A 12,437-nucleotide genomic window follows, 5' to 3' on the forward strand; every position below is an offset into this window, starting at 1 on the left:
TTGGCTACCTACCTTATCTATGCCTCCCATAATCTAATAGACCTCTGTAAGGTCCCCCTCAGTCTCCTATGTTCCAGGGGAAAAAAGTCCCAGGCTATCCAGCACAGCAAGGTGCAGAGCTGGATGAACACAGCAGGCCAAGCAGCATCGTAGGAGCAGGAAGGCTGACGTTTCGGGCCTAGACCCTGAAGGCTTCCTGTTCCTACAATGCTGCTTGGCCTGCTGTGTTCATCCAGCTCTGCACCTTGTTGTCTCAGTTTCTCAGCATCTGCAGTTCCTACTATCTCTCCCAGGCTATCCAGCCTCTTCTTATAACACAAAATTATTTTTCTTGTGATACCTGGACTGGAAGGTTTGTAGTTAAGAGTACATAGTTCCTTCATATGTATAAAAAAAAAGTTATTGTTGAAATCTATTGAAGACCTGGTAATGTTTCTGAGCTAGACTGACCAACAACAATTAACTCTGTTTCCTCTTCACTGTTGCTGCCAGACCTGCTGAGCACTTCTGTTTATATTTCATATTTCCAGCATTTGCAGCATTTTATTTCTGCTGAGATGTAAATAGGGTGCAAGAATATGGATGTGGAACAAACCAATTGCCCCGATGGACTGAGGACTCTCTCCGAGTTTCATTCAGGTCCTTTACTCTCAACACTCTATACAGCTATTGTATCTGAAGCCAGGCATTTGGTGCTTAGACTAAGATTTACAGCCCTGATGAGACATTGTAAATTTAGGGTTCACAATGCTGCAGCACTTCAAGGTGATTGGAGACTGATGGGAGCTGGCATGACCCTCTATGATGTGGGTTTTGGATTATACTGGGTCGCTGGAATTGTATAATTTATACAAGAATAATGAAAAGTTTTTTGATTCACTAGCTCAAACAGTTGAAACTGTATGGCTGGGTGTATAAAACCTAGAGTGAAGAATGAACAAAAACCATGAAAACTCTAAAAAAGAAATAGTAGATGCCAATGCTTTCATTATAAATTTTTTTGGGGGAGGTGGACATGGATTTACTGACTTAAATAGCCTGTGAATCATGATTGCTGTGCCTAGAAACATGTATAAACCATTTTATAGATAATTCTGCCCTCAACAGATTATTTGATCTACCCTTGTTGAGGCAACCAGCACAGAAACTTCATGTAGCCTTGTCATCCCAATGATGTGTGCACAGCCCAGAATGATCCACACTGCGGGCTGACTGCATACACAGTCAAGAACCTAACAGCAATGTGAGCTGGCATGTGTTGCAGCTAGCCTCCGCTTTCTTAAAGGGAAGCTGCACTGAGTCAAAGAGTTTGATGTTGAAGACTTGGCAGCAGTGCTAGAATAAGTTCATTGACCTCACATGAGTGCTCGTGGTCAGTGAATGCACCTGCACAACGGATCTCCTCTCCAACACTCCACCAGTCTCTCATGGTTCTCAATATACTACACAACAACACATGACTCAAACCTAACACCCAGAAAATCCACGCACCCCCTCACACCTTCCAGTGATGAAAGCCTCACACAAACTTCCTCTCATTGCTTCAGAGGCCAAGGAAGAGAAGACAGATGGCCCAAATCATTCATACTGTTGCCCAGGCTTCCATTGTTTCAGTAAATCCAGTGCTTCAGAGCTCAAAATCACAGTCAACACGTTCTCTTCTTTCATGTGTTCAAGTATCAAATAATCATTTTTTTTTAAAAATTACAACTGGGATAGTCATTGTTACATAAAGTAATGCCTCTATAAAAATTCTGAATTTACCAGAAAGTAAATTTACCTCAAATAAGATCCACCTGATTAAAACAGAGACATTAAAAACAGTTCCCTTTTAAATCTATTAAGTAATCCAACAAAATGTCTACTCCACTCCCTTGTAAAATCACAGAGGTTGTCTAATAGTCTCATCCACCCTTCTGGGCAATCTCCTTTACTAAGGTACCACTACTGTGTGAAATGATTAAAAACTGACCGTTTAGCTGTCTAATGAAAAAGAACATACTCTCTAGTCTCATTATATGTTAAACGGCAGCGTACTCACTTGAAAGGTATTGGACAGATCCCGCAGGTTGAAGATGTAATGGAATTTAATTGCCGTTGGCAGAAAGGTAGAAGCCACTTTCTGATGCAGTGCTAGGGCCAGGTTGATGAGCTGCTGCGTAGATTTCTGCAGTGGCCCAGCAAAGTTACCGAGCTTGAGATGCTGGGAGAGAATGGTACTGTAGATTGTTGCTAAAGCATCCATGCCAGGAAACGACAGAGCAAACACACAGAAATGGCGCTGGATTAGGAAACAGAAAACATTTAATTGTGCTGATCACTGTATACTTTTACACATTAGGCATTGGCATCTGCAAATTTTAATTTAGTGGAACAATTAAGAACAGTGGAGAGTGCAGGCATCTTCAAAAGCACAATGTGTCAATCGATAAAAAAGTGGAATTTAATTCACACTTATAGAAGTGTGACACCCTGAGACGCATTTCAAGTGAAGGGTCATCATTTTAGTTGTGGTTAGAAAACCAAGGGTTATGAATGTTGATTGTGTAGATAGAAGTGGGGAGCAATTTTGGCCCTGGCTTGTTGTCTAAGGGTTTGAAAGTGTTAAGCCAAGGAATGCATCACGTACCACCCGATAATATCACACTATATCGATCAAGGCCGGGGAGGGCTACACCTTTGAACTTAACATTGTAGTCTCCTTCCTAGTCTTAGTAACAACACCCACCAAACCAATATAACTTTAACTTTTTGTTGTATGCAATAAACTACATTTTGTTGAAGGTTTTCTTCCATCAAGTAGACATCAGGGAGAACAGTGTAGAAAATTGGAAATCTGGATGAAAATATTCGTACTGTTAATCAGGCAAAGCAAAAATAAATCTACCTTCAGTTAATTTGCAGCAACCATTTGGCTTTCAGAAAATAAGTTTATTAAAGAGAGAAGTATTTATGAAATTTAGAAGCATCAGTGTTGATGCACTGTGATAGCAATGACTGAAGCTATCAATGGCTGAATATTGCTGTTTTAATAAACCTATTCGAGCACTGCAGACTCCCTGGGAGGTACCAAACTAGTTAATGTGTCACTCATTTAATTGGTGACAAGGCTGATCTTTATTCCGCTCCCATCAGTTACTTTGCCTTTGGAACCGAACTAAGTAATATTCCGAGACTACGGCTCTAGAAGTCCAATATGCAAATACTCTGCACAATCTCAAAAGCAGTTTTGAACTCAGCATGGGCTGCAGCACAAACCTGTGTCCCTAAAAGTGGCTGTAGGATGGCAAGGAAATGGAAAGACAAATGAAATATCACATTGATGCAATACAGAGTAATGTCCTGAGGTTGGAGCTGTAATGCATTATTGGGGAAGACCAGAGTTAATCCTACTCTGCATCTGGATGCGCTATACCTCACTCAGAGAGGAAAAATTTTTATATCATGGCATAAGCACAACTCATGTTAATAAGCAGCTTTTTTTTTTGAGATATTCTAGGTGTGAAATATTTTAAACAAGGCTGAAGTTTAGGGTAAATGAAGCTCCAGAATGTAGATCACCAAGCTGAAAATTCTCATGGGAATAGGTAAGGTGAATGGCACAAGCAAAAAAGCTCACTTGCAGCCCTCAGATCCTGTCAGTAATTGTATTGCTGCCAATTTAAATGAATAAAAGTCACCCTTTCCCCCTCCTTCTGTCACTGGAGCTCAATATCTGAGTCTCCAGGGGAGGAAACTATTTCACTTGTTACCCAAGGGAAATAAAGTGTGTATGAGAAGACCTATTTATGGATGGTAAATCCAAAACGAATTGCCTTCAAAAGGAAAATCTCTCACAGCTCGGTTTCATGGTTATCCTTATAAAGCCTGCAACATGAACAAGATTTCTGGCATTACAGTCTTATTTAGTATAATGTGAGCAAACCACCAAAGTAGGTTTCCTTAATCTATGCCAGTTTTGTATTTCAATGCTTGCACAGATACTGGCATTGGCTAGGTTTTTCTTGAAGACAGTATGGATCACTGCTTTTCTGCTTGTATACATAAATCCAGCAAACAACAACCCAAAATTGTTTTGATGCCTCTATTCAACAAAAAAGGCGTTTTTTTTTTAAATTACCCTTCACATTGGCAATGTCTAAAGTAAAACACAATTTAACCTTTGTTTGAACCGTCAGTGACATAATTCTCATTTGAATAAGTTCTGTAGACTTCATTGAAGCCATGTATTGATGAAGCCCCGTGAAAGATAACCATTCACTTTAAGAATACAAGTAAAACAAAATGTACCCCGTGATAACAGTAAGAATTCTGAAAAATGCTAAATAATAAAAATGGCATTCGATGTGTTTTGACTGCACCAGTTATAGATCACCACATCTACGAGACTGATTAGATAAGAAAAAAAATTATAACATTTGCAGATAACATGAGAACCATTACAATATATGGAAAATAGGGAATCTTACGAAGTAACATAAATTACGTTATTAGGTATTAGAAAACTAGTATTCCAGAAAAAGGGACAAGCTTCAGATTGTTGAGCAGTCGGAATTCAATATTGATACCGAGAGTCTAACACTCTGAAGCTCATTTGTAATAATTATCATCTCAAATTATTTCATAGCATTGTCTTTATGGTGAATCCACTCATACAATGATATTTATTTAGGGACTCCTGAATTTTTTTGAGGGGTAACAAAATTAGCCACTACTCATCCAACAGTTTCAGCCTAATACTCTTTATCCCAGCAGCATGTACAATCCTTCAGTCTTTTTTTGAATATAATCTTCATATTTTAAAAAAAGAAACTCGCTGGTTTTCACACTTGACTTTACTTGGCCCATTGCTTGTATTTCTGAACACTTCAAGCGAAAAAGAAACAAAGGAACTGGTCAGAATAAGTATCCACTGTCACTGTGCCCTGCTAAGAGTCTCTTGACTGAGTAACATGTGGGGCATAATGTATGAATAATGCATTCTATCATATATTTTTCCAAGAGTGGATATAATTAAGTGGTCTTTTAGCCAACAGACTATTAACAGGTAGAGCACTTGGCCTTTTTATAAAGGTTTCAATTTTCCAACATTACACAGGTCTCATTACTTTTACAGCTATCATAATTACTCCTTCCATTTGGAGCCTCCCAGTTACATTGTTCAGGTGGACACTAGCTGAAACTCTGTATTCATAAGAACCAAGCTGGGAAAATCTGGTCCTTATACCAACTGAGATGATGCAGCATCTTCCAATGATTTTGTTGCTACACATTGGGTATTATACAGAAGACCAATCTTTCCCACTGCACTTTATTTTGACCACACTAAAAAAAATCCTCAACTTTTCTTCACAGAGGACATGTCTCACCATAATTACTGTTGCCTACATATTGTTTTGCAATAGAATTAGGTATCAGGTCAATTCCTTAAAAAGAGAGAATGAGGCAGTTGCAACTGCAATGATTACATTCTGTGGAGACCTGACATCATCTTGATTTGTGGGCGTGGTTGTGTGATTTATCACTGCACTCAGCACATGCCAAGCAACAATGAATTGTGTGCCCATCCATAAATATATACAACTTGGTGATAGCATTATAGATCTTGGTCAGTAAGAGATTCACTTCTTTTATGTTGTAAGATTCGCTGAAAAGAGCTATTCACGCCTTTTGTCTTCACTCCACAAGACAAACGCAAGAAAGCACATTTTTAAATGGTCACAACAATTCATACTGGACAATAAACAGGTGCTGGTTGACCAAGACATGGCCATGCAGAAAATAACAGGGGATTATTTAACAAGAACAATTGACGAAGGCAGAGTGATGGACGTGATCTATATGGACTTCATTAAGGTATATGACAAAGTTCCTCATGGTAGATTGATTAGCAAGGTTAGATTACACGGAATACAGGGAGAACTAGCTATCTGGATACAGAACTGGCTCAAAGGTAGAAGACAGGATGATGGTGGAGGGTTGCTTTTCAGACTGGAAGCCTGCGACCAGTGGTGTGCCACAAGGATTGGTACTGGATCCACTGCTTTTTGTCATTTATATAAATGATTTGGATGTGAACTTAGGAGGTATGGTTAGTAAGTTTGCAGATGGCACCAAAATTGGAGGTGTAGTGGTCAATGAAGGTTACCTGAGGGTATAACTGGATTTTTTTTCTTTATTCATTTGCGGAATGAAGGCGTCACTGGGTAGGCAGCATTTATTGCCCCTCCTTAATCGCCCAGACGGCAGTTAAGAGTCAACCACATTGCTGTGGGTCTGGAGTCATATGAAGGCCAGACCAGGTGAGGATGGCAGTTACCTTCCCTAAAGGACATTAGTGAACCAGATGGGTTTTTCCAACAATCAACAATGGATTCACAGTTATCAGTAGGCTCTTAATTCCAGATATTTTATTGAAATGAAATTCAACCATCTGCTGTGGCGGGATTTGAACCTAGGTCCCGAGAACATTATCTGGGTCTCTGGATTAACAGACGAGCAATAATACCACTAGGCCATCACCTCCCTAATATTGATTTTGATCAGATGGGCCACTGGGCTGAGGAGTGGCAGATGGAGTTTAATTTAGATAAATGTGAGGTGCTACATTTTGGAAAGGCAGGACTTATACACTTAATGGTAAGGTCCAGGGGAGTGTTGCTGAACAGAGACCTTGGAGTGCAGGTTCATAGTTCCTTGAAACTGGAGTCACAGGTAGACAGGGTGTTGAAGAAGGCATTGGGTATGATTACCTTTGTTGGTCAGTACATTGATTACAGGAGTTGGGAGGTCATGTTGCAGTTGTACAGGACATTGGTTTGGCCACTTTTGGAGTATAGCATGCAATTCTGGTCTCCTTCCTATAGGGAGGATGATGTGAAACTTGAAAGGGTTCAGAAAAGATTTACAAGGGTGTCGTCAGGGTTGGAGGGTTTGAGCTATAGGGAGAGGTTGAATAGACTGGGGCTATTTTCCCTGGAACGTCGGGGACTGAGGGGTGACCTGATAGGAGGTTTATAAGGTCATGAAGGGTATGGTTAGGTGAATAGACAAGGTCTTCTCCCCAGGGCGGGGGTGTCCAAAACTAGAGCCATAGGTTTAAGGTGAGATGGGGAAGTTTTAAAACAAGGCAACATTTTCACGCAGAGGGTGGTGCGTGTATGGAATGAGCTGCCAGAGGTGGTGGTAGAGGCTGATACGATTACAACATTTAAAAGGCATCTGGATGGATACATGAATAGGAAGGGTTTAGAGGGATATGGGCCAAATACTGTCACATGGGACTAGGTTTATATAGGATATCCAGTCGGCATGGATAAGATGACTGAAGGGTCTGTTTCCGTGCTGCATATCTCTATGTCTCTATTGGCTCTGCGTGTTCCTGGGTAATTCAAAAAGGTGCATGAATTGAATACGTTCCTTTTGCTTCCGGAGACTGGGTTCCTGTATTTGAATGCACGCCACTGCTAGCATGTGTAAATAAACCTCATTACAAGCTCTGAATTATTGTAAATCTGGGAGCAGCAGCTCTGTCAGTCTGGTCACTTAAACAGGCAACAAAATAAATTGCAGACCATATCATGTCAGAAGCAGATTGAGAGTGGCCAGTTTTATAGATTACTTTGATTTTTTTTTCCTAGAATATACCTTATTATCTGCAGTTTGTTCGCTCTCCCCAAGGCAGATGTCCAAGAGAGGTCCATGGCACCACCTTTGTACATTGAAAATGTGGTTGCCAGAAATTAAAAAGACCAATGGCAGTTTGGTTGATGTTTTCTTGGGCTCAAGGTGCTACAACCAAGATGGTGTCCCAAATCTGGATTTTGCAGCCAGTGGTCACGACAATAACTTTCACCCTGGCCCTCACAGAAAGATGCTCACAAACACCTCACAAATGCTGTGGAGTAGGCATCCCTCTTTCCCCACAGCAATTAAAATCAGCAGCCAGGTTGAGGGAAGCTCCAAGCTTCCAGTGGCAATAAACCATGGAAGAAATAAAACCTCTCAACTAACCTGCAGGCGAGGGTTGATGGTGAAGCTGCCTGCTGTGGGATTCATACAGGACACATATTGTACATTGTGGATCTCTTTCAGGGAAAGTTTGTTTCGATCATACCTGGTAAAAGATTTTATTTAAATTGTTAGTCAAACTGATTGACTAAATGGTACCAACAAACTGAATAAGATGACATGTGTACAAGGAAAGAAAGGACAAATTTTATAAAGATCATGTTGTCTATTTTTTTTTTTAATTAGAGTTATTTTGTGTTTTTGTTTTGGTTTCCAGCATCCACAGTGTTCTAATTCAGTCCCTTTCACATTAGTATAAAAACAACTTGCCCTAAGGGTCCCTACTCCTGACAGTAATTCCTGATTTTCCATGTATTACTGCTTTCCCTGCATTGCTGCAAGGCCAAATGTTTGCAAAGAAATGACCTTGTTTTGACATCCACTTTATTCAATATGCATTTTGTTAAACTGCAATTAAAACCTGAATAGATTCATTTCACAGCTTAGTTCTTTCCTGTAATTATTTCCAGCAGAGAACATCTATTTGTAATGAAGCATGTATAAACTGGCTTGCTAGAACAGAACTTTAACATGAAGCTTTCTGTCTTGTACATGTCAGGACTAGGACACATGAAACTGACTTGAAAAACAAAAGCATGAGAAACAGATGCTGACTGAGATGGACCATTGTTGGGAGGAGATGCAGCAGGAACTGTTAACTGTCAAACTTTAGTTTCCAAACCAGACAGGTAGGGTCTGCTTGTTCATGCCATTGCTTTTAGAATACGGTAGGGATTGGTAACGCTATGACCTGTTTTACAATGCAAAACATGCAATATTTACAAATTCCTTTTTTTAACCTACAAAGGACAGCCCCACATATCAATATTTGTTGCTTCTAGCACGTGTACATGCATCCCAACTGCTCAACTTAAACTAGATTCCAGTGTAACAATGAGCTCAGTCTGGATTGTTTAGTAAATGTTGTCCAAAAGCAGCATCATATTTAACAGCGGGCATAATGTTCTGAAGCTTTTCAAGCAAGGGCACAATTGGCATACCAGCACTGGTCAATGAGATGCTTTGTTTGGGTATGGTCCACTAGTGATTGGGATACATTGTTCATGGAGCAGAGAACACACCAGAACTGAAACGCACATCATATTACTCATTTGTGTCACAGGGAAAAGGTCTTTGGGTTGTTGACAACATTTATCAGTAAAGCAAATGAAAAAACAACTCATGTTCAACGCAGAGTAGCAGCTCACTTTACCTTAGAGTCCTGAGGAAGGGTCACTGGACCCAAAATGTTAATTCTGACTTCTCTCCACAGATGCTACAGACCTGCTGAGCTTTTCCAGCAATTTCTGTTTTTATAGCTCACTTTACCTGTCGTTTATATCTTTGAGACATCGTCCCTTTCCAGTGATTGACTAGGCAATATTCAGGGTCAGTAGTCAAGGCCAAGGGCTCTCTCATGTGTTTGTGCAACACACAGTGAGTGATGATTTGACCACAGTATCATACACAATAGTTTGGATGCATCTTGACTGAGCACCAAGCTTACAAGGTGAGCAGATGGCTAGGGCACTACTCATGAGGTTGCCAATAAGATTGATCTTGTAGCACATGCAGCTTTCGGAATCTCAAAGTGCATGTTGACCAGCGAACACAGGCTTTTAGTAGATAGCAGTAAATAATCCATTGGCAGCTTATCAACCAGTACATTAGGAAAGGGAATTAACTTGATTACTCAATTCCAATGGGAAATTTGAAGAGTGGATGGAGTTTATTAAGTTGTGCAAAGACATTATTCGATGAAGCTGCAGATTAAAATATTGAAAACTTGTCATTTAAGCATTGGACATACGCAAATGGGAGGAGGTTCATGGTTATTCTATCAATGACACACTTTTCATAGCAACTGTAAAGACCACCTCTGTTTTGGACTGTGAACTAAAATGGGAAAAGATATTAAACTAAGAAAATGGTGTAAAATGATGTCTGTAGTTTTTAAAAGCAATTTACTGGAATATTGTGAGTTGTATCTATAAGATTGTCTTATTCAAACAGAGAGGGAGTATTCCAGACACAGTGCGAGCACCTGGGTGAGTTCAAGACAAATTTTGCCTGGAAATGTTATTTTGATTGGCTTTTCAGTTGGGGCAAGTTGCTGTGGACTCAGGAGGGCTCAGCATAGTAGCAACCATTTGATTGGTTCCTGGGCAGGTGGCTACAGCCTGGAGGGTGGAAATTGCATCAGAAACATTCAACCAGTAAACAGAAAGCATCAATCTCTCTTCCTTAGCTAGCAGAAGATCGAGGAACAGAAGTGTGAGCAGATCATTGAAAGGTGTGAAAACAACAGGGCTGTTGTGGGTGATTTTAACTTTCCAATGCTGACTGGGAATCCCTCAGTTCTGGGGCTTGGATGGTGCAGAATTTGGTAGATGCATCCAGGAAAGCTTTTTGAAACAATATGTAGATAGTCTAATTGGGGATGGGGCAGCACTGGACCTTGTTCTGGGGAATGAGTCTGTCCAGGTGATCAAAGTTTCAATGCGGGAGCATTTTGGAAACAGTGGTCATAAGTCCTTAAGTTTTAAGATAGTTATGGATAAGGATTAGCCTGGTCCTCGGGTGAAATTGCTAAATTGGGGGAAGACCAATTACAATATTATTAGGCAGGAACTGGAGAAATTATACTGGGGACAACCATTTGGCAGTAAATTCACATCTGACTTGTGGCAATCTTTTCAAGGCCAGTTGATCAGATTTCAGGACCAGCATGTTCCTGTGAGGACGACAGATACAGATGGCAGGATACCGGAACCCTGGATGACCAGAAATATTGAAAGTTTAATCAAAAAGATAAAGGGAAGCATATGCAAGTTTTTGGAAACTGAAATCAGTCAAGGCTCTTGAGGAATATAAAGGGAGCAGAAAAGAACTTACATGAGGACTGAGGAATGAGGAACCAGGATGTTGCCCAAATTTCAGTGTATTAGTTATAAGGAGAAGGTGAATAAATTTGGATTATTTTCACTAGAACATCAGAGGTTGAGGAGCAACCTGTTTGGTATAAACATATACATAAAAAATTATGAGAGACATGAATAGAATGGATAGTCATTTTCCCAGTGTGGAAATGTCAAATGCTCTGGGGAATAGGTTTAAAGTCTAAATTATTTGGTAAACAAAGAATGAAACTTTTTGGACAATCCTGGTGGTTGTTAGGTAAGTAAACAACCTTCTCTTCTTCAAATGAGGCCAGGGGTATTTTTATATTCTTGTGAACAGGCTAAAATGGGCTTCAGGGTAGCAGCTTTCACTAGAAACTGCTTCTTCAACAATGCAGCAGTTTATCAATATTGTATATAAATACCAATGAAGAACATGTGCTCAAGTCACGAGGTAAGGCTTGAATTCAAATTCGGATTGTGCCAAGAATGTTGTCAGATAATTCAAAGTGACACTCAGAACGAGCAAATCTAACTACAAGTTCACAAAGGGTGGAACACCAATCATCCATAGAGAGCACCATATATATCCATCAGTTACTGCAGTACTGAATGTATTAAAAAAGGAAACTTTAATTTAACAAACACCAGATAGTCTCACGTTGAACAACATAAATGATATTGAACTATTTATTTTGGCTCGGGCAGGAATGGTCCAATTTGTATTTCAATTGAAAATCTGGCAGAGGATAAAACAGGCTAATAATTCACCATTGCTCATTTTGCATCACCATCCTAAGTCAAATATATGCCACATCCACTCAGTGCAAATGTTTGTTGCTCTCCCAAGGTATTTTGCATTAAGAATAACATCTTCCTTAGTATCTGAGGAGCACCTACCAGTGATTGTAATCCAAATGTTGCCTGATAAGTGTATGTGGCTGAACAGTGCCATAAGTGTCGACTTCAGGCATGTTCATGTCATCAATAAAGTATATCAGTCTTTTGTTGCCCGGTGGCCCGTAGTTTCTGCCAGCTTTCTTCTCAAGGGGCTTTTCCAGTATGGCTGCAAAAGATAAACAGCAAATGTAACCATACAAATCCACAGACTTTGAAATCCAGAGGGCACAGGGGAAACTGCTCAGCAGAGCTACCAATGCGGCTCTCCAGATAAAGAGTTAACACTGCACTTGAGGAAAAGCAACATGCCAACACCTGTAAATAAAGTTATGAGTACCGCTCGCTACCCACTTTGGTTCAATCCTTACCTCATTTATTTCTTTAAATAATACATAATTTGAAAAAGTATTGTCACAGTATCTTTTGAGAGTGATACCTGATTACAGAAAAGATCTCAGTAAGATTTTGCACTTTTTGGAAAACACCTAACAAGAAAAGGTACAACCAACAACATTATAACAGCCTCTCTGCTCCTATGATGCTGCTTGGCCTGCTGTGTTCATCCAG

The 12,437-nt window shown here is 40.0% G+C and overlaps 1 protein-coding gene across 1 annotated transcript in view; it reads right to left on the reverse strand.

The window, feature by feature from the left end:
- The window catches only part of LOC109910686 (dynein axonemal heavy chain 9-like), a 419,178-nt gene that overhangs the window by 220,708 nt on the left and 186,033 nt on the right, over positions 1 to 12,437 (reverse strand). The window contains exons 39-41 of the mRNA XM_048611128.1: positions 11,871 to 12,036; positions 8,014 to 8,116; positions 2,042 to 2,281 (exon numbers count right to left, since the gene is read on the reverse strand). Coding sequence (XP_048467085.1) covers positions 2,042 to 2,281; positions 8,014 to 8,116; positions 11,871 to 12,036 — 509 coding nt within the window. The remainder of the gene's footprint in view (positions 1 to 2,041; positions 2,282 to 8,013; positions 8,117 to 11,870; positions 12,037 to 12,437) is intronic.

This window comes from Rhincodon typus, chromosome 23, assembly GCF_021869965.1.
Source record: "Rhincodon typus isolate 14 chromosome 23, sRhiTyp1.1, whole genome shotgun sequence".
Taxonomy (NCBI): Eukaryota; Metazoa; Chordata; class Chondrichthyes; order Orectolobiformes; family Rhincodontidae; genus Rhincodon; species Rhincodon typus.